General features: G+C 36.8%; 1 protein-coding gene across 1 annotated transcript in view; it reads left to right on the top strand.

Annotated features, from left to right (window-relative positions):
- LOC135125676 (uncharacterized protein) overlaps positions 1-19,037 on the top strand; it is a 381,416-nt gene extending 362,379 nt beyond the window's left edge. Inside the window, exons 8-21 of the mRNA XM_064051324.1 lie at positions 1,548-1,805; positions 9,710-9,782; positions 9,848-9,888; positions 11,145-11,622; positions 11,684-12,061; positions 12,194-12,377; positions 12,429-12,574; positions 13,185-13,438; positions 14,260-14,500; positions 15,127-15,321; positions 15,402-15,464; positions 15,749-16,017; positions 16,988-17,139; positions 17,811-19,037. Of these exons, the coding sequence (XP_063907394.1) occupies positions 1,548-1,805; positions 9,710-9,782; positions 9,848-9,888; positions 11,145-11,622; positions 11,684-12,061; positions 12,194-12,377; positions 12,429-12,574; positions 13,185-13,438; positions 14,260-14,500; positions 15,127-15,321; positions 15,402-15,464; positions 15,749-16,017; positions 16,988-17,139; positions 17,811-18,080 (3,002 nt within the window). The 3' untranslated portion in view covers positions 18,081-19,037. The remainder of the gene's footprint in view (positions 1-1,547; positions 1,806-9,709; positions 9,783-9,847; positions 9,889-11,144; positions 11,623-11,683; positions 12,062-12,193; positions 12,378-12,428; positions 12,575-13,184; positions 13,439-14,259; positions 14,501-15,126; positions 15,322-15,401; positions 15,465-15,748; positions 16,018-16,987; positions 17,140-17,810) is intronic.
- The last annotated feature ends 408 nt before the right edge of the window (positions 19,038-19,445 follow it).

The raw sequence follows: 19,445 nt of genomic DNA, 5'->3' as shown, positions 1-19,445 counted from the left end.
TGGATACTTTCAGTGAAAAAACGGAATAGTTGGGATCTTTCCAAAAATTAAACTTCCACCTACGTTCCGTTTTTCTTACCCCTAAATCCCTGACGATGTCTTGTACGAAAATAGATGAAACGTCGAAAATATTTTTCAAAATTTACACAGCGAGAAGACGTCTTTTCTGTTAACCAGCTCTACTCTGTGCAAGCTTTGGATTCTGCTTTTCGAAAATTCTATTTTAATTTACTATATATTGTACAACATTTAAAATTTAGCCTAGGGTTTAACCACAATAAAAATATTTCAAATTTTTTCAGTTTCCACTGCAATTTAATGAATGTATGTGTTGTGTTAATGTGCTCATTAAATCTTTATCAATTAGAAAACAGAATGTACACGAGAATTATTTTTGATAACATAAGTGTTTGTAGAAGTTCCGCAGGATTTTGCTTTTTTTCTTCAAACATATTTCCAAAGGAATGCTAATTTTAAAATTAGTGAATTAACTATTCAGAATTAACTCCCCATAATTCTTAAACGATAACGAAGACTAACCTACTTGTCCCCTGTCCAACATTCAAAGAAAAACTTTTATGAAAATATTTAGACAAAACTAAAACAGAATCGATGCAGAAAGAAGAAATATCTTAGCCACATTAGAACTGTCTCTCTTTCGCTCCACATTTTGTGTCAATTTTTTTATTCCGGGGTGAACAGGTTGCCTTGTGTGCAATCAATTATTATTAGTTTCAACATTCCACCTAATTGTTCTCTGATTACTGTTCAAAATTCAACTTAACAACAACAACATATTTTTGGTTGTGATTTCATCTGTCCGGCTTACACGATTAAATTGTTGAGGATAACAATACATCTTCTCTATCTTCGTCGCTCATGTATGTGGTTATCAATTTACCCTGTTTTTAACAAAAAAGGGTGTGTGATTTTAAGTTAATGCCGCTTTTCTTTTTAATTGGTAATTATAAGCTTGATTTTTTTCTCACTTTCAGACCTCTAAACATTTATTTCAACCTAATATTATAAATTTCAGAAACAAAATTTTAGATCAGTCACTATTTTTAAGGATTTAGCCTCACATTGTGACGGTAATCACATTATTTAAAAAAATAAATAGGTAGTTAAATCTGTACTAAAAAGTTCTGTGCAAATAACTCAGATTCTCATATCCACAAAAATATCTACTCCCACTTTAGTAATACTACCGAGATTGATATCGGTTCGAATCAATAAATTCATAATCAAAAAACACACCAAGAAATTCCCCTTAAAACTAAATTTAGTACAAATTACGCCATCTAAAAACACCAGGTCTCATTATTTCAACCCTTGTATCTAATACCTGTAAAAATTTCTCCACAAACCGATAGTCCACACCAAATGATCATTAAAATCTTATTCACCCTTTAAATAATTCATCCACCCCAATATAGCGACTTTAGCAAATCGATTTCTAATAGTGTCCAGTTCCTCGTAATGACAACGCCGAGCTACTTATTATTCCAATTGCGCAAACCTGAAAAACGTAATTTTCGTTATTTGAGGTCCCCTCCCTGCTGAAGCGACATTCGTCGGATACCCGCTCTCCGGCGACGAAAAGAGCAAAGCGAAAGAGGTGGAAAAATCTCCGGAAGAGGTTAGCAAACAGTATACGATACTGCAGCCGGCGGCGGCGGGCTCGAGGGCAGCCAATGCGCTCCAGGAGGTGGCAAGAGAGGGAGTGCCCAGCGTAGCGGCGGTGGCCAACGAACCCAAGATGGTCACGCCAACTGGAACGTTATCGCCCAACAGTATAGGGAGAGGTGAGTCCACATTTTAAATGCGCGCTTTAAGGGCGATTTTTGTACGAGCTTTTTTTTTCCAAGAGCAAGCTAAATTTTTACCGTGAATATCAACGTCATTTTTGGATTGTTGTAAATATTGTTTTAACTAAATTGTTATTCGACCATTCTCAATCTTAATAAAAGTGAATACTTTGATTGTTACCATTATAACAACCAAACTAATACCACAATTGTGACTCTTGTAACAAAAAATTTTAAATATCTTTTTTCGCTATATAGTAGTTGTTTTTTTTTTAATTTCTGAATTCATTTTCGGTGGCTAACAGCTATATTAGTATCCAGATCCATTTTCGTCAAGACCTATTTCGCACTTTCCAAATTTTTAGCGCCCAAACACGACTTATTTTTGGCGAGCAAAATCGATAGGCATCTACGAAATTTTTGCTAGTTTTTTATAGCTTTCTACGAAGAAATTTTATTAGTAATTGCAACGAAACTAATTTCAAGAAATAATCGTTCCAGGTGTACCATAGGCACTAACCAAAGATTTGAAGCATGTTATGATTTCAAAACAAAAGTCTCAATTTTTATTTTAAGACAATCTTATTGACTTAATTAATCCATTAATAATTATTTCATTTATTAGAATGTTTTGTTGGAACTTGTTTTAATTAAACGAAAAAACATCTTTGCCTGCAGATATTTTATTAATTAAGACGTCACATTAATTAATGCATCGCCAATATTTATTAGCAAAGCTGCTTTCAACGAAAAAAGTCGACAAATTTTGTAAATTTAAAATTAAGAAGTTACCTTGACAAAGTCCGTCATTATCAGTGCGGCTACCTAGTTTTCTAACTAAAGTTTCGGGAGCAAAGTACTTAAAAGTATTTGGCATTTTTTTATAATTCTCAAAGACAGAAAGTTTAACCAACTTTTGATTACATGTCTGGGAAGTTAGAAAGTTCACTTAAATTAGAAAGTCTGCGTGAAATTCAACTCATAAATAGTATTTTAAAAATCGGAAGCAAACTTTTCCTTCTGTGGAAGCTCCCATTAACATTTCGGTCGTAGTAAGACGAAGGTCGGTCGTACCGTTGTAACGATGTTTTTAGAAACACATGTTACATTAGTTGATAGTTAAGTGTTATTAATGTGAACTTTGTCATCTTCGGGTTAAAGCCATAGTAAAGTTAACGTTAATGCGATAATGTTGTCGAATGATTCGTCGGCCCATAATCTTCGCGTTCATATCTGCGAATCGCCCTTTGAATAGAATTTCTTGGCAAGGACCTACTTTTACGACTCCGCATCCACCTTCCCATGTGCTAATAAATTACCCCCTGATACATAATGATCCGCAAGTCCCTCAAAGTTGTAATTGGGACCCCCGGAAATTCTCTTGGCACGTAGCTGTCACCTGGCTCTCCGGCGCCATCTAAAGACGCAAGCAGCATTATGGGTTTACTTGATACAAGTTATAAGCTGGCATGTCAGCGACAGCGACGTGACTCGCCTCGGAACGGCCTCGTCGCCCCCAACCCTTTAAAACATAAATAATTACCAACACATCGCCAATGATGGCCGAAGCGGATTTTTTCTCTCGCCACCTGATTTAAGGAGCGTTTTTGATCGATTCCGGGCGGAAGAGCCGCCGTCCAACCCGGGGGTGGTGCGTTGGCGGCGGCAGTTCGCAGGTGCGGTGACCGAGTCCGCGCGCACCCGCAGCGCCCTCCATTCACGGCTGCGGTTTCTTTTTTCCGAAAAAAACATTTTTACGCTGAGTCTCCACCCGTTATCCGGGATAGGCTAATCGACCCACCGGGGCGGAGTTTTATGGAAGATGTACACAAGGAGCGCGTCCTTCTCTTTTAATTTAAGAGCGACGGGAGATGGCCAACGTCGGAAGGACGACGGCGGCACGACGGACACGAATGCGTTTATTAACGAGCGGGTGGAAATGGGTCGGGCGGGATGGACAAAATGCAGCGGGGGTGGTGAGGACCACCGAGACGTCTATTAAATCGAGGTGCAACAATGCACCCGAAATAAACTAGATTCGCACAAAATACGCCGAGGACTGGGTTTACGAGTCGAACAAAAATGGTGGATGCGCCGGGAAAATTTTACTTCAACCTAGAATATAATATTCAGAACTCTCAAACTGAATTTTTTTTTTCTGAAACTCATACTAAATAAATGTATACCTAGATACTAATAGAGAAAAATATTTGTGATTTTACTGATTACTCTTTATCAACATTTGTGATGTTTTGCGGCTCTGGGTCAAATTCCTCTTGATCATGCATAAGAGATACCAGCAGTCTCCCCTGGCGACTAAGTTTGTCTTGGTTCATATGTATAATTGCGACATTATTTTCACCTTTTGCCGTTATTACTGATTATTACCGATTCCAAAGCTGTAAACTTGAAAACACGTTGTCAAGTTTATTTTTATCTAATTAGTTGAACGCTATTTCTAGACTTTTAATCAGTCGCTAATCGTTTGCATAGCTTTACTAAAATAATTGCCGTGTATTTTACTAGCACTAAAGCCTTTTATTAACCCGTAAGTGAAATATGGAGCTGTTATTTGGTCCCCAAGACACAAGTTTTATACGGAGCGTATCGCAAACTTTCATCAAATTATTTACTGTAAAGCCAAACATCCGTTTTAAGTATTCGGGATTAGTATAAAAAAATTGTGTACTGTTGTTATTTTTTTGTCGAATTTTTGCTATTATTTTGTTGTTTTGAGTTTGGATCAACGAGAATTACTGTAATTCACACGAAATACGTTAAAACAATAAAACGAATGACTGGTTACAAATAACATTAATGACAAGTGAGAATAACACCCTTAGAATCATTTATAAAATCCCAGTAGATTGATCTAGTGTACCTAGATATAATTATTTTTTCAATCGCCTATTAATATAAGAAATTTTACTTTAATATTGTCAATTTGACATTCATAACCGTTTGTCAAGTAGAAACGCTACAGAAAGAAAATGATACGCTAAGAAAAAAGTTAGAATGTTAAAAATTAGTAACAAAAAATTAAGCCAGAATTTATACTTGCAAAAAGTGTGTAATGCAAATTTAAGGAAAAATTTAGCAAATATATTAACAAAGGATTAAATTGAGGCTCTAAAAGGGAAAAATTAAAAAAATGTTCCGAGAAAATAATCACTAAATCTTTGAAACTTAAATTTGGATGTGGGACCAGTGGATATAACTTATTAAGAAAAATGAAATTACCATTTCCAGCTATTCCAACATTGAATTTTCATTTACAAAATTTAGAGTTTAAATCTGGAGTTTTGGATGAAATTATAGGGTTTTTGAAAATTAAATGTGAATCGCTTAAACAGGATTTTGGGAGAGATTGTATGGTGGCATTGGACGAAATGGATATAAAAGCTGGAATTGATTATCGTGTACATAGTGGGACGTATATGGGGGGAATTACTTTACCAAAACATGAGGGAGTAGCGACAAAAGCGTTGGTAATTCTTGTGGGAGGTCTTACTACTCTCTGGAAACAAATTCTTTCATACTATTTTACTGGAAACAGTATGAATGGGGCAGTTCTACCTTATGATCTTAAAAAATGTTTAAGAAAATCAGTGCAATTGGTTTGACGGTTCATTCTGTAACCACAGATATGGGATCGGCGAATCAAGCTATGTGGAAAACAAAACTTTGTACAATTGCACAGATTACGTTGTTAAAAGCTTGACAACAAATCAAAATTTTTGCAAAAAATGTATTGTTGCTTTGGTCTCTAAGAAGAATTGTAATGAAAATTATGCAAAATTTGTGGCCTTAAAAGAATATAAAATTGGTGCTTTACACTACGATTCAGAGAACGCGTTCCAAATAGCAATTTTAGTAGAGCAAATATTTTGCAATTTGAGAGATTGTTTAAAGATTTTTTTTTACGTCTTTATTTATTTATTTATCCAAAGTGGCGAAGTTTAGCCGCAGGCTATTCCACCACTTAACCACCCAACAATACAACAAAATACAGATTTCTGAGAAGTTATTAACATATGTAAATTATGATATACATGTGTATAATTATAGGTAATTATTAAAAAAAATATATATATTCTGTTTAAATAATAAATATCTAAAAATAAATTTTTTAAACAAAGCCAAATTATAGCATTTTGCTACTTGGTCAATGCTATTATACAAGGTGATGGCATTGTAAGAATAACTGCTGCAAAACATGGATGTAGAATGTTTAGGTAACAAAAATAACTTACGCCTTGGGTTGCTTCTAGTGGACAATTTTTTGAGAATTTTTAGACAACTTTTCGCAGACCAAAATTTTTCAATATGAAAATTATGGAATTTGTTGACCTTCTTTCAGGTAATATCAGTTTTTTGATTTTTTTTCTCAAATATTGCATTTCAAAGCGAATAATTGCGCCGACACCATAAAAGCGTTATATTCTTAGAATCAGCACGTCAAAATCTATATCCTAGAATTTTTTAAAAATTATTAGACTACTTTTTTCAAACCAAAATTTTTCAATATGAAAATTTTAGAATTTTTTTGACCATCTTCGAAACTTAATTAAAGTCATTTTTTTTTTGCTAATATTTTTCCAGAAATATGAGTTTTTTTGGATTTTTTTTTTTTCAAAAACTGCATTTCAAAGCGAACAATTCTCAAATCTTGCGCCGACACCATAAAAGTGTCTTTTTTTCGTACATTTCGAACTCCAGAAGTCACTTGCGACCTCATTTCTCCGATAACTGCTACTATTTTTCCAGACATATGAGTTTTTTCGTTTTTTTTTTTTTCATAAATTGCATTTCAAAGAGAATAATTCTCAAATCTTGCGCCGACACCATAAAAGCGCTATATTTTTGGAATCAGCGCGTCGAAATCTATATCCCAGAATTTTTTTTTTAATTTTAGACTAGTTTTTTCAAACCAAAATTTTTCAATATGAAAATTTTGGAATTTTTTGACCATCTTCGAAACTTAATTAAATCCATTTTTCGTACATTTCGAACTCCAGAAGTCACTTGCGACCTCATTTCTCCGATAACTGCTACTATTTTTCCAGAAATATGAGTTTTTTGGATTTTTTTTTCAAAAATTGCATTTCAAACCGTGTAATTCTTAAATCTCGCCCGGACACCATAAAGGTGCTGCATTTGTGGAATCAACACGTCGACATCTATATCCCAGAATTTTTTGAGAATTTTTAGACAACTTCTTTAGTATCAAAATTTTTTATTACGAAAATTTTGGAATCCGTCACGATCACATTCGAAACTCAACTAAAGACATTTTCTTGTACACTTCGACTTCAAGAAGTTATTTTCAGCCTCATTTTTTTCAGAACCCCTACCATTTTTCCAGAAACGCCCATATGACAGCATTTTTGCTGCTTTTTAAATTGCATTTCGAACTGAATAATTCTCAGAATTTGCCCCGACTACTTAAAAGCGGTTTTTTTCGGAATCACCACGTCGAAAAACATATTCCAGAATTTTTTGTTAATTTTTTGACAACTCTTTGCAAACCAAAATTTTTCAATATGAAAATTATGGAATTTGTTGACCATCTTTCATGTTTTTGTATATTTGGAACTCCAGAAGTTACTTGCGACCTCATCTCTCGGATAAATGTTACCATTTTTCCAGAATTGCCCATCAAAATATAAGTTTTTTGAATTTGTTTTCAAAAATTGCATTTCAAATCTAATAATTCTCAAATCTTGCGCCGACAGCATAAAAGCGCTATATTTTAGGAATCAGCACGTCGAGATCTATATCTCAGAATTGTTTAAGAATGTCTAGATAACTTTTCGCAGACCAAAATTTTTCAATATGAAAAATTTTTTTTTTATTTTTTTATTTTTATTTATTTGCTTTAAATTTCGTAATGTAATATATTTTGGTTTTTGTATCGGCGAACAAATTTTTAATTCAGCAAATACCAGTCTGTGGTCTGATATGGCGTCTGCATTTTTCGTACCTTTGTTCAAGACTAAATTCGGTTTGTTCAAAAAAATATGGTCACCCAAAGTCGCTGATGTAGCAGTGACTCTAGTAGCTTCATCGATAATTTGAAACATGTCAAAATTAGACATAGGGTCATTTAGCACATTAGTAATATTTAATAGATCAATGTTAAGATTACCTACAATTGCAACTATATCGTACTCTGGTATTGCTTGGGAGAAAATATCTTCTACTAAGTTAATAGTATTCATTAAATTACCTTGCCTTTTTCTGTACCGCACCACGACTTAACTTATTTCTAATTTTAGTACATTGCAGCTAAATTTGTAGTATGCCATTCCTCAGTTCGACAATTAAATATGCTTCGATCTGTTATTTCTTTTATATAATAGGTAGAGCAATATTTCATTCTTTTTTGACAGTATTGAAGCTATAGCAAACTACCATTTTTTGTAAACATACATAATAATCAGTGTTTTTTTAATATCTAGCACATCTTAGAACGGGGGTAGTAGTAATTACGCAATATTCAACAATAATGTAATGTTCGTGACATAAAAGTACACAAGAATTAATTATTGCAATTAAAACGAAGATCATTAATCGATTATTAAACGTTAAATGGTGAAAAACCGACGCAAGTGGCTTTATTAATAATGAAAACTGTAATAAATACGCTTGGCAGAAATGCAGCTTTAAACGTTGGGGGAACTAATATGACGTTTTATTAACCCTTCGGTAAGCAATCGGAACAAAACGGATTTGCATGTATTACGCAGTGCATTTGTTTTACAGAACGTACGAAAATGGTGGATGCGCCGGGAAATTTATTAATTATTTATTAAATGTATGAAGTTAATTTAAACAGTGTAATTAGATAACTATAATAAATAAAACAAATTAAATATATTAAATTAAATTCATAATAGTTCACGTGGATCTGTGGTTGTAAAAATGTTAATTAAGTGCATATTTCTTTGAGTACAAGGTAGCAATTATAACAGTTCTGAAAAACGAATAATGAAAAGTACAAAAATAATTTAATTGTTTGTAGTTAAAATTTTCGGCAAAAGTACTGTAATATTTTTAACAGGCTAAACAAAAATCAACTGGTGTGGTTTTGAAATAGGTGAACATACACATTTTTTAGTATCCTACTCACCATACATTTATTTTTATTTAAACATAATATTAACTCTTTTCAAAAACACAACACTTCCCACATCACTCTAAGAACTAGAGTTATATTTAGTAGATAATTGCAGACGTATTATTTTAGGACCAAAGGCCAAGGTTTGTACAAAGTCCGTCTCAAAATGCAAATAATGTTAGCAAGTCTTCATTAAGCCATTATTGCAAAGCAGATTTACATCACTAATGCACCCAACTAATGGCACATCACATTAAAATAATGGAAGGTTCTACAGCACTTAGAAAAATAAAGCAACGTTGAAAGTAACTTGACTTGTTTAAGTGTATTAGATTGTCAGTGATCATATTAAATGTATATTATGTTACTAATGTAGATTTTATTTGTTGTGAACCTACTATAAGTATGTTACATTATAGTTTTCATGCTATTTTGCAAAATCGCACTTCGAGTACCCAAAATTTAATTTAAATCAAAAACAAAGCTTCCAAGTTTATTTTGTAAATTTCAATCTTGTAAGTATCAAAACGTTACACAGTCAGATATGTTTACGCCTTGGCGAAATAAAAATTCATCACTTAAACGTTTTCATCAACAATGCAATTTATACACCGAACACGCTCTCATAATGGCCTACTATATAAGTTTCGACACAAAAGTATTTCTTCTACGAAATCCCGCAAATTCATCTTAAATGGAAAAGTCCGAAAATAAAATTAATTGAGGGAAACAAAACCGGCTTTTAAGTGTAGTACGAATCGTTAGATGATTTTTTTTACAGAAGGAAGTAAATGTCCAACACCAGGCTGCACCGGCCAGGGCCACGTGACGGGCTTATACTCCCACCACCGAAGGTAAACCCATTCCAGTGATCTCTTTTCACAACCGGTAAAGCTAACATTTATTTTTATCAATGTAGTCTATCTGGATGTCCGCGTAAAGATAAAGTAACTCCAGAAAGTAAGTTTCATTGAATGTAGACGTCCACAAAACAACCAGACTGTGCAAAAGCCAAACAGCTGCGGCCATTTCCTCTCTTTCCTATTATTTACAACAACTCTTTGTCCGTTTCGCAAAAATAACGTAACCGATAAATTTAATGCCAGTCTGGTCGTTGCCAAGTTGCCACCACTGCTTTTTCATTATCTCGTCCATTTTTTTTTATTTTACGGGGTAGAGAGCATCACTTTTGTTTCTTTTCTTGCAATGTGTAGTTGGTAGCGCATCCCCATTCCCTACCCTTTCGCCAGATATGTTTATTGAGTATAACAAGGAACATGTGTGTGTTTGCTCCAAATTTTTGGTTTTTTACTCTCTACCCTAACGTTTGTTTTGGTTATTTGATGTAGACACACACATTGTTGCTTTGATTATACTCAGTATTGTTCTGGTGCAGTCCTGGCCATGCACGAGACAATCCTCAAGTGTCCCACCCCGGGCTGCAACGGCAGAGGACACGTTAGCTCCAACCGGAACTCGCACCGGAGCCTTTCCGGCTGCCCCATCGCCGCGGCCAATAAACAGGCCGCACGTGAACAAAAATACCAAAACGCCTTGCACAGAATCAGATCGCCGCACACGACAGCGTTCGGTGAGTGCTCACCGAAAACTGCTTACTAAATTGTTATCTACTCAAAAAAATATACAATTACCGGTTTTCTAATTTTGCTACTTTGAAGACGATTTTACGGTGGTTGACCGGTGCGGAAAATAGCACTACTGACATAATTTACTTTTAATCATCTAACTTGTCACACGCAAGGTTTATATTGAAATTCTTTAGATACCTCAATTCTATTCTTTATCGCTGCGTTACAACAACGTATTTTTTGCAAATACTTTTGAATTTATTATTTGATCCCTGTTCCTTCGGCACATTAGATCTTTGAAATAGATTGTCCACGTCATCTGTTTACCTTGCCCACGTTCCAGTCGGTACTTTGAAAGAAGCCACAGCTGCTTTAGTGTTTTTTTAGTTTCCCTTGTTTTATATTTTAAATGCTTTCTACCCAGGTCGTATATAGAAAATGACTGTTAAATTCTTCGAAAAAAGTAAAACTATCGCATCAAAAATTGCTAGTCAACACTGTAATTTAGTTTTATTTTTACAACTATTTCACAGTCATGCTTATATATCGTAACACATTAACACAAAGTTGATTAGATTCGAACTTTACAAATGCTGGATATAACAATAAGGACTTTCTCAATTCTAGGTGTTCCCTGTCAAAGCGAGTTCGGCTCCCGCACTCCAACCTCCGAAGACGTCAAACCTGGCTACCTAATTAGCTATCAACACCCCGAACAAGACGCCAAATCGTACGAACAGTTCTACAACAAGACCAACCCGAACCTAAAAGCCGACATGATGAAAGTACCCAAAACGGAAATAAGCCAAAGCAGCTGTTGCAACGTATCCGGCCAGACGGAACTACTGGTACCAAAAACCGAACTGACGGGTACGTGTAGGTCGCCACCTTCCAACATGCGAAATGCGTACGAACCGTACTTGAACCAAGACTCAAATTCCTCGTCCATGTCCAGTATGGACACCATTAACTCCAGAGCACCCCAGCATCAAATTCATCACATGACCCCCCACCAAAATCCACAGTCAGGGTATCCCATGGACCACCAAATGTCCCAACGATCGCCTTACCACCAGTCGCCTATGTCGGAAGAAATGTACCACAGGTGGGTGAACATTATTACCATTACAGACAGTTTGGTGTAAACGATGGTTTTTGTTGTTTAGATCGGACCGATCCTACACGGACATGACTGACTCAATGGGAGGTATTCCAAGACCTGTAGTGACATATTCCAATGAAATAGCCTCAAGGTCTTACGATTCTTCTATGGTCAATTCAGCTAGTCACAGACCGTACGACCCAGGTACTGCTACAGCATTTGAAAGATATGACGGACAATGCGTTACGATGCAACAAGGACTAGCACCACCACGAGTCCCACCACAAGGAATTTATGGGTACGGTTCACTAGAAGAACAACAAGACCAAAGGTACCAGCAGGAAGCAGTAGCGGTTCAGCATCATCAAATAGGAGTGAACGGGTCACAGGGACTGATAAAGACTGAAACGGGTCAAGAGTCAACGGGCCCTTTATATCCAAGGTAAATATATTATTTGGAATATATATATAGAACAAATATGAAGAGAGTGCTTTCATTCTGTCATTAATATCCGTGCGTGTGACTGACGCTTCGTTAAGAATTCGCATAATGTAACGCTGTCGGCTTTTCCAGACCTATGTACCAATACGACGCCTCCGGCGGTCCACCCCTGCCTCTCGGCTTTTCCGCAATTAACTTGTCCGTAAAATGTGTAACAACGGCCCAAGCCCAAATGAAAGTGGCCGGTCCCCACACGTCGCCCGGCGGCACAGTCATCGACCTGTCGACGTCGAGCGTCACAACGACAAGCCCACAGGTCCGTCTCCGGTCATTTCTTGTTCATGAATAATGATGGTGCGGTTTGCAGGTGGCCTACAGTTCACCGCACTACGGCGGTCAGCGAGTGGGCGGTAGTCCGCAGGCCGCCGCCAGCCCTCATCTTTCGGCTAGTCCTCAGGTGCCCAGTCCGCAGGGTCAAACTCTGGACTTGAGCGTCAGCCGGTTATCGCACAGGTATATCCAAGCAGTTGATTGCAATCGCGGCTCGATCCACTCGACCCATGGTGACAGAGGGTGTTGTGGTACGGGATAGTGGACAAGGGCAAGAGGGAGTTGGAAATTAAAATTCTTAAAAAATTTTACTGAAAGACTTGTTAATGGTGAATTTATAAAACCATAGTTTGAAAGCTCTCTAAACTTAGTCGGTAATGATAAAAGCGGAAATTAATCTCCACGTGTAGGTGTCTCCATGTTGCTTCACATTCGAGAAACTAGATATAAAGCGCGCTCGACAAAAATCGTCCTCTAGTTGATCGACCATCTTTTTAGGAACATCAGACGAGAAGAACAGCTTGCTCGTCCAACACCAGCTAGAGAGCGATTTTTGTTTACTTTTAGAGTAAAAATCGCTAAAAAGTGTGAGATCGACGTGTGAAAAATGTAGTTTAGTGACTAAATTTTAAAAATTACGTCTTCCTCTATCATTCGAAACCGTACCGTAGGTCACGTCAGGTTAACGCTTCCACAAACTAAAACCCGATTTATACAATTTCCAACCCTTACCCTTCTCCACAACGAGGTAAAACGAATTTTTGGAAGTCGTGACCGTCGCGATTTTTGTTAGCAGCGACGCAAGTCCGCAATACCAGAATGGTCACGGCGAGGGTGTTCCGGTACCGGCAGGGTTCATCGGGCCCCGCGACGAGCAAACAGAACCTGTCGATTTTTCAACTGCAAATGAACCCGTTAATTTCAGTGGCGTACGGCCCGTTGCGACTTTCGCCGGTCCAGTACTGGCTCCTGGCTCAGGATACAGCCGAGAATCCACTCCAGACAGCGGGGGATCGCACTACATGGACGCTTACAGAGACCCTGCAGGTAACGTAGACTTCAGCAAAAAACTAGACGTAATAAATTCTTTGATAGTTGTTACTACTTATAATCGACAATTCCAAAAGAGATAAATTTTTGATAATCAGAGCATCCACGGTGAATGTAGTCTAAAATTTTAATCATGCTTTCACAAACAATTTTTTGGCTAATGTACCAGTGCAAACAGACATTGAGAACGTAATTCTATAACCGGTTTAAAACTTTCCTGGGCTAAAGGATACCAAAATGTGATATGAAGCAATTATCTCCAGTTTTTGACAGTGAGAGCTCAAAAGGATAACTAAAAATTTTGCGCTAACTATAGCACAGTTTCCGTTAATAGTATGTTGACATTTTTATTCCACTAAAAATTTAAACCCATTATGATTTAGAAATTTTGTAACAGTAAAGACACAATGTAGCGTGTAACAAAAAAAAATACAATCAAAGAACTCTGCAAGGTGCAAATACGAGGACAATGACGCTGTTAAGAACCAAAGTACCCACAAATGCTATTTGCAACTATGGGAGCAGTAGAGGAATGTCATTCAACTACAGCTTTTGCGGCAATTCCTAACTATACATTAAATGTCTCAGCTCTCTGCATAAGTTACACAAATTGTTTAACTTCCTTGCTGATCACATTTTGCGCAAGGTCTAGCACAAAACAGTCAAATTAGGGGAGCTATTCTCACATCTGGTAACTCAATCAAGCGTTTTAGTACATACATTTTAATTTCATAAAATAATCGACGCAAAAACTCAAACCTTGAAAGTCGAAGATGGTAAAAACATTCGAGAAACTATTTTTGTTCCAAATATTGTAGGTTACGGTCCCATGAGCCCTCATCCAGGTTATGGGATGACAAGCGTCGCCAGCGACTACACCTCCAACCCTTACACGCCTTACCCTACCAGTGGCTATTCATGTGCCAGTGGTTATCCGGGCTCTGTGACAACAGGGTATCCGGCCCCGCCTGGAGGCTACTCACCAGGTCCCTGCTACTCGATGCCACCTCCTCAGCACACAATGTCCCAGCACGACAAACCACCGAACAAAGATGCGAGGTGAGTACTATGTGCCAACTGCAGCTGCGCTCAAAAGACAAGGGTTTCTCGGTGTATATAATGGCGGTTTTTGGTGGCAGTTCGCGTCGGCCTATCTACAACGGAGTACGTCCCTGTGCTAGGGGCAGGGACGGTAAGGAGCTGATTCAGTGCCCGACCATTAGCTGTGATGGCATGGGACACGTGTCTGGCAACTACGCCACCCACAGAAGGCAAGCATTCACTGTAGAGCTACATACGTGTCGATCCCTTTCCGCTGGGCTATGCTCATACCGAACTTGTATGCGAGTATTTTCTTTCATACACAGACATGCTACAACGGAAAATCTCAATATACTCGTATACACGTTTTAAAAATATCTCGGCAACAATTATTGAAAATTTAAGAACACACGGTATTAGCAAAGCCTATCTACCTGTTCCCGCTTAGTAGCTAAACTTCTCTACTCGCAAATCCAAAAATGCCGTCTGTGACCATGTCTGAACAATTGGCTAAAACTGAGTCAGGTCCTTGTTGTATCGGTGCGTTCACTCTTAAAATTTGAATGGAACGTGAACCCAAACTAACTGTGAAAGTCGTTGTTTAACCCAGAAGTAAATATGTCAATATGTCTGTACAATTGCAGCTTATCTGGCTGCCCGAGAGCCGATCGTAGCCAAATCCAGGCACACTCTCAGGAATTGAAATGCCCGACCCCGGGTTGTGACGGTTCCGGACACGTCACCGGAAACTACTCATCACACCGGAGCCTATCTGGGTGTCCGAGGGCGAACAAACCGAAGAGTAAACCCCGCGATGGCCAAGATAGCGAACCGTTAAGGTTGGTGACTGAGTGTGTTGACGTTAAAGGTTGAGGTTGTATTTTTCGACTAACACGGTATCATTATTTCACGCTATCAGATGTCCTATTCCGGGTTGCGACGGGTCTGGACATGCGACCGGAAAATTCTTGTCACACAGAAGGTAATTTCAGTGTTTCGTGACTAACCTGGGTGTGCACGTTGTGTGTTGGTAGCCGATAACAAAAAAGATACACATTAAGAAAAATATTTTCTAAACACTGAAATGTTACTGCAATCGGGGGGTTTCACAAATTGCATAAATCATATAACGTTCAAACTTTCAAAACTTATAAAGATGATCTTCAGTTGTTTTGCAATATTTCAAATTTTAGAATTGCAAATGCAAATCGTTGATGAAGAACATCTTTAGAGACAATTTCGAGTTTATTTTTTATTTTTTTATAGCGCATCGGGTTGTCCCATTGCCAACAGAAACAAAATGCGAGTCTTGGAAAGCGGAGGTTCGGTTGAACAGCACAAAGCAGCGGTAGCAGCGGCCACAGCGATGAAATTCGAGGGAGTTAACTGTCCCACACCAGGATGCGACGGCACGGGACATATTAACGGTTCCTTTCTCACACATCGTTCGCTGAGTGGATGTCCCGTGGCGGGACAAACCATCAAGAAATCGAAATATCCAGAGGAGATGCCATTCTACGCCAAAGGATACACAGGTGAGTAGCCAAAGCGTAGTTTGCAAGGTACTCTTTGACATTATTATTTTACAAGTAAAACGAGATACTATCTAAACTAGCTTTGGTTCTGTATTTTTATGCTTTTATATTTTTAGATTTTTGATTTTCCCAATGGTCTAGCAGCGGAAGATTACGCATTCCCCATGAATTATTAAAAACAATCTGTGAGAACTTATTTGAGGCTAATTTAAAACTATTTTCAAATAAACAAGGTGAATAGATTAAGAGTTAGAATATTTGATTTTCAAACTGATATCTCAAGGTGAACTTTTTTTGTCAACAAATTTAAACAAATTCACATAAATAAATTTAAAACTGAAGGTTACTAAAAAAAGTTACAAATACTGTTGGCAATAGAATTAGTCAATTGTCACAAACATGGTATGACAGGTCTACCAATTTCAAGCAAGTGAAACAGCTGTATTTTGAAAACTATTTACGAAAAAGCCCTATATTTTATTTCACAGAGTTCTAAAACTGTAAAAGTATACATAGTAATAATTTAGTTGTAAATTGTAACCCTAAATGAGTTCTAATAGTCCCCGAGAAAAGCGCAATTTTCCGCCGCCAGGTCGTTCGGATATCCTGCATATATAGACCACCTTCAAGATCACAGATAAAAATATGAACCAAGTAGCAACTTTCTGTTTAAAACTCACTTTATTTGACTTTGTAAAATTCAGATGAGATTAAACTACTTTCTTTTTGCCTAGAATGGTGCTACACTTACTGAAGACACAAGAGCAAGTTAACCCGGTCCCGTCTTTTATTCTTCCTTGTTTAAACACGAATGGATGTAAGAAACGATTCAAAAAGAATTCATTATCTCGAAATCTGTGTTGTTTAAAACGCACTTTAAATGTTGTTTTCACAAATTTTACAAAGTGAAATAAGATAAAGAAAATTCAGTACAAAAGAAGCTATTATTTAAACGTTAAGATGTTTATAGGTATGGAACAGTCGAATAACGGCGAAGATCTGATGACTCTGGAAGCTGAAATAACAGAGCTTCAGAGAGAGAATGCTCGAGTTGAATCGCAGATGATCAAGCTTAAATCCGATATTAATGCCATGGAAAATCACCTCAACAACGGAGAAAAGGTAATTCATTTTTCATGATTAGCCTAAAATTTGATTAGAACATTGTTCAATATACACAATATTTGTTTAAAGAGTATATACAGGATGACATCGACTAGATATTTTAACCTACCGCTCGCCGGACAACCGTGAAAAGAAAATCAATAATTTTATCAGGAGAAAGTATAAAATTTAAAAACAACATACTGACTAAGATGATCAGTATCATTCGAAAAAGCTTAAGTAAATGGCAGAATACAATGAAAGCCACTATATCGCATATTTGCTTTACTAACCAGACGTTGAAAGGTTTCTACTTTGTTTGCGTCGACAGTACTCTGAAACTGATTACTGTCCGCCGATGTCGGTAAGTTAGATATTTATTATGTCGATTTAACTCTGTATATTTACTAGTCCAAAGGGCGGCAAGGCTTAACTTTGAACCTTTTGTTGTTACTTCTAGGCAGATATATAAATATTACAATGTTTGATTAAATTGAAATCCCTGCTTCCTTGCCCTTACATTTCATCGAAAATAAAACTAGTGGACCTCAAACTGTTGTGTATATGACAGCTAAGTAAAGTACAGTCGGAATAAGAATGAAATTGGCGTCCGCACCTAACACATAGTTTCATATCCACCAGCGTTATCATAAAAAAGCAAAAGGACTACACTAACACTTTCCCACCAGGAAACTCAAGCGCTCAGTCAGCGCACCAACAACCTGAACGAATACTACGAAAGCTTGAGGAACAACGTGATTACATTATTGGAACACGTCCGGTTGCCCGGAAGCGGTCCGGCGCCGGAAAAAATCGGACAGGAAAATTTCGATTCGTATTTGAGCAAATTGCAAACGCTCTGCACGCCAGAAGGATATTGTAGTGACGAAAATAGGCCCCTATACGAGACTGTCAAATGTGCGTTGCAAGACTTTACGGTACTACCAACGCCCATTTAAGTGTTGTTCGGTCGCTACTAATAGTTCCGGAAGTGTTTACGGTGCCAGCTATTTGCCAGGTCTGATACGTAAGTGCTAAAGACACTATGAACAACAGTAAAGCAACAAAATAATTCTGAATAAGTTGACCCGTTCTAACCTGATATGACTTGGCTAAAATAGGAATTGAAGTAATACACGCCTGTAAAGTAGTTAAGTCTAAATTTTGCGTCTCGTGTGGCCAGCCTTTACTGATAGGCCTGCCAGTTTTCGCTTAGAAAATGATAAACGAAGCGGCAAAGGCTGATACTGGAAACTTATCCGGTGAAGTACGTCGCGTTCACTAAGCTAAAGTCATTTGTACGTAATTATAAATTGTGATCTACTGTAAATAGGGCTCATTTGTATAGAAGATGATCCAATACTAGCTGCATACGGTGTACATTTCTGACAACTGTACATATAATTATAAAATACAGATACGATACTATCATTGTAAAAACGTCTACTCATTTTCTAGTTTTAGATTCCGGCATTGTTTTCGTCAACACTCTTCTTATTTGTTAACTGTACAAACCTTATAGATTTTATCTCATTAGTAGAAATCTATATTTTAATAAATCGCTTTAATATTCGTAGCGTTAAAGACATCGTTTTATTCGTTTTTTTAGATTATCTGTGATTATACGTTACGTAATATTGTTTACATTTAGGCTCTAGTGTTATTTGTAAAACTATATTATGATGTGCAATACGCAGTAAAAAACGTCTCGATGCGAGACTTTTTTACTTCCCTCTCCTATCGTGATTAATTCATTCGCAGTGTTCAGTCATATTTCCCTTATTATTTATTATTACCGATTCCGAAAAAATAATTAAAGGAAAAATGTTTTTTACTGTGCTGTTTACCGAATTGTTGTGTAATGTGTAAATAAAACGAATGAGTATAACCATTCTCATCATTAAATAATTATTTGTTCACACCAAATATCTATGTTAATATACATGTGTTGTTATTATAAAATAAAATCTTTAAAAAGTATCATGCTGATTTTATTTTCGAAAAACAGAATCCTTTTCTTCGCAGTGAGCATCTTCTAATGTGGAACAGTAGGTGGCGCATGCTGTTCTTCCGTTGCAATAAATATTGTTTTAAAGTGCATATGACATCGGAAATATCTTGCTAGGTACATCATAAATTGAATAAAAACTTTTCATTTCACATAATTCATGGTAAGTATACCAACATAAACAAAATAATGGGTCAACACAGCTCCAGAATAAATTCAAATCTTTACGAATAAACATCGATTTTTTGTTTTCGACTATATTTCAGAATCCAGTTTGAAAACTTAGAAAGTTATTATTCTGTTTTTGCATAGTTCA

Source organism: Zophobas morio, unplaced genomic scaffold (genome assembly GCF_036711695.1).
Source record: "Zophobas morio isolate AGI-343-1 ecotype UQ-CSIRO unplaced genomic scaffold, CSIRO_AGI_Zmor_V1 ptg000009l, whole genome shotgun sequence".
In the NCBI taxonomy this organism is placed as follows: Eukaryota; Metazoa; Arthropoda; class Insecta; order Coleoptera; family Tenebrionidae; genus Zophobas; species Zophobas morio.
The sequence above is the reverse complement of the archived record's forward strand: the minus strand, read 5'-3'. Positions and strand labels throughout refer to the sequence as shown.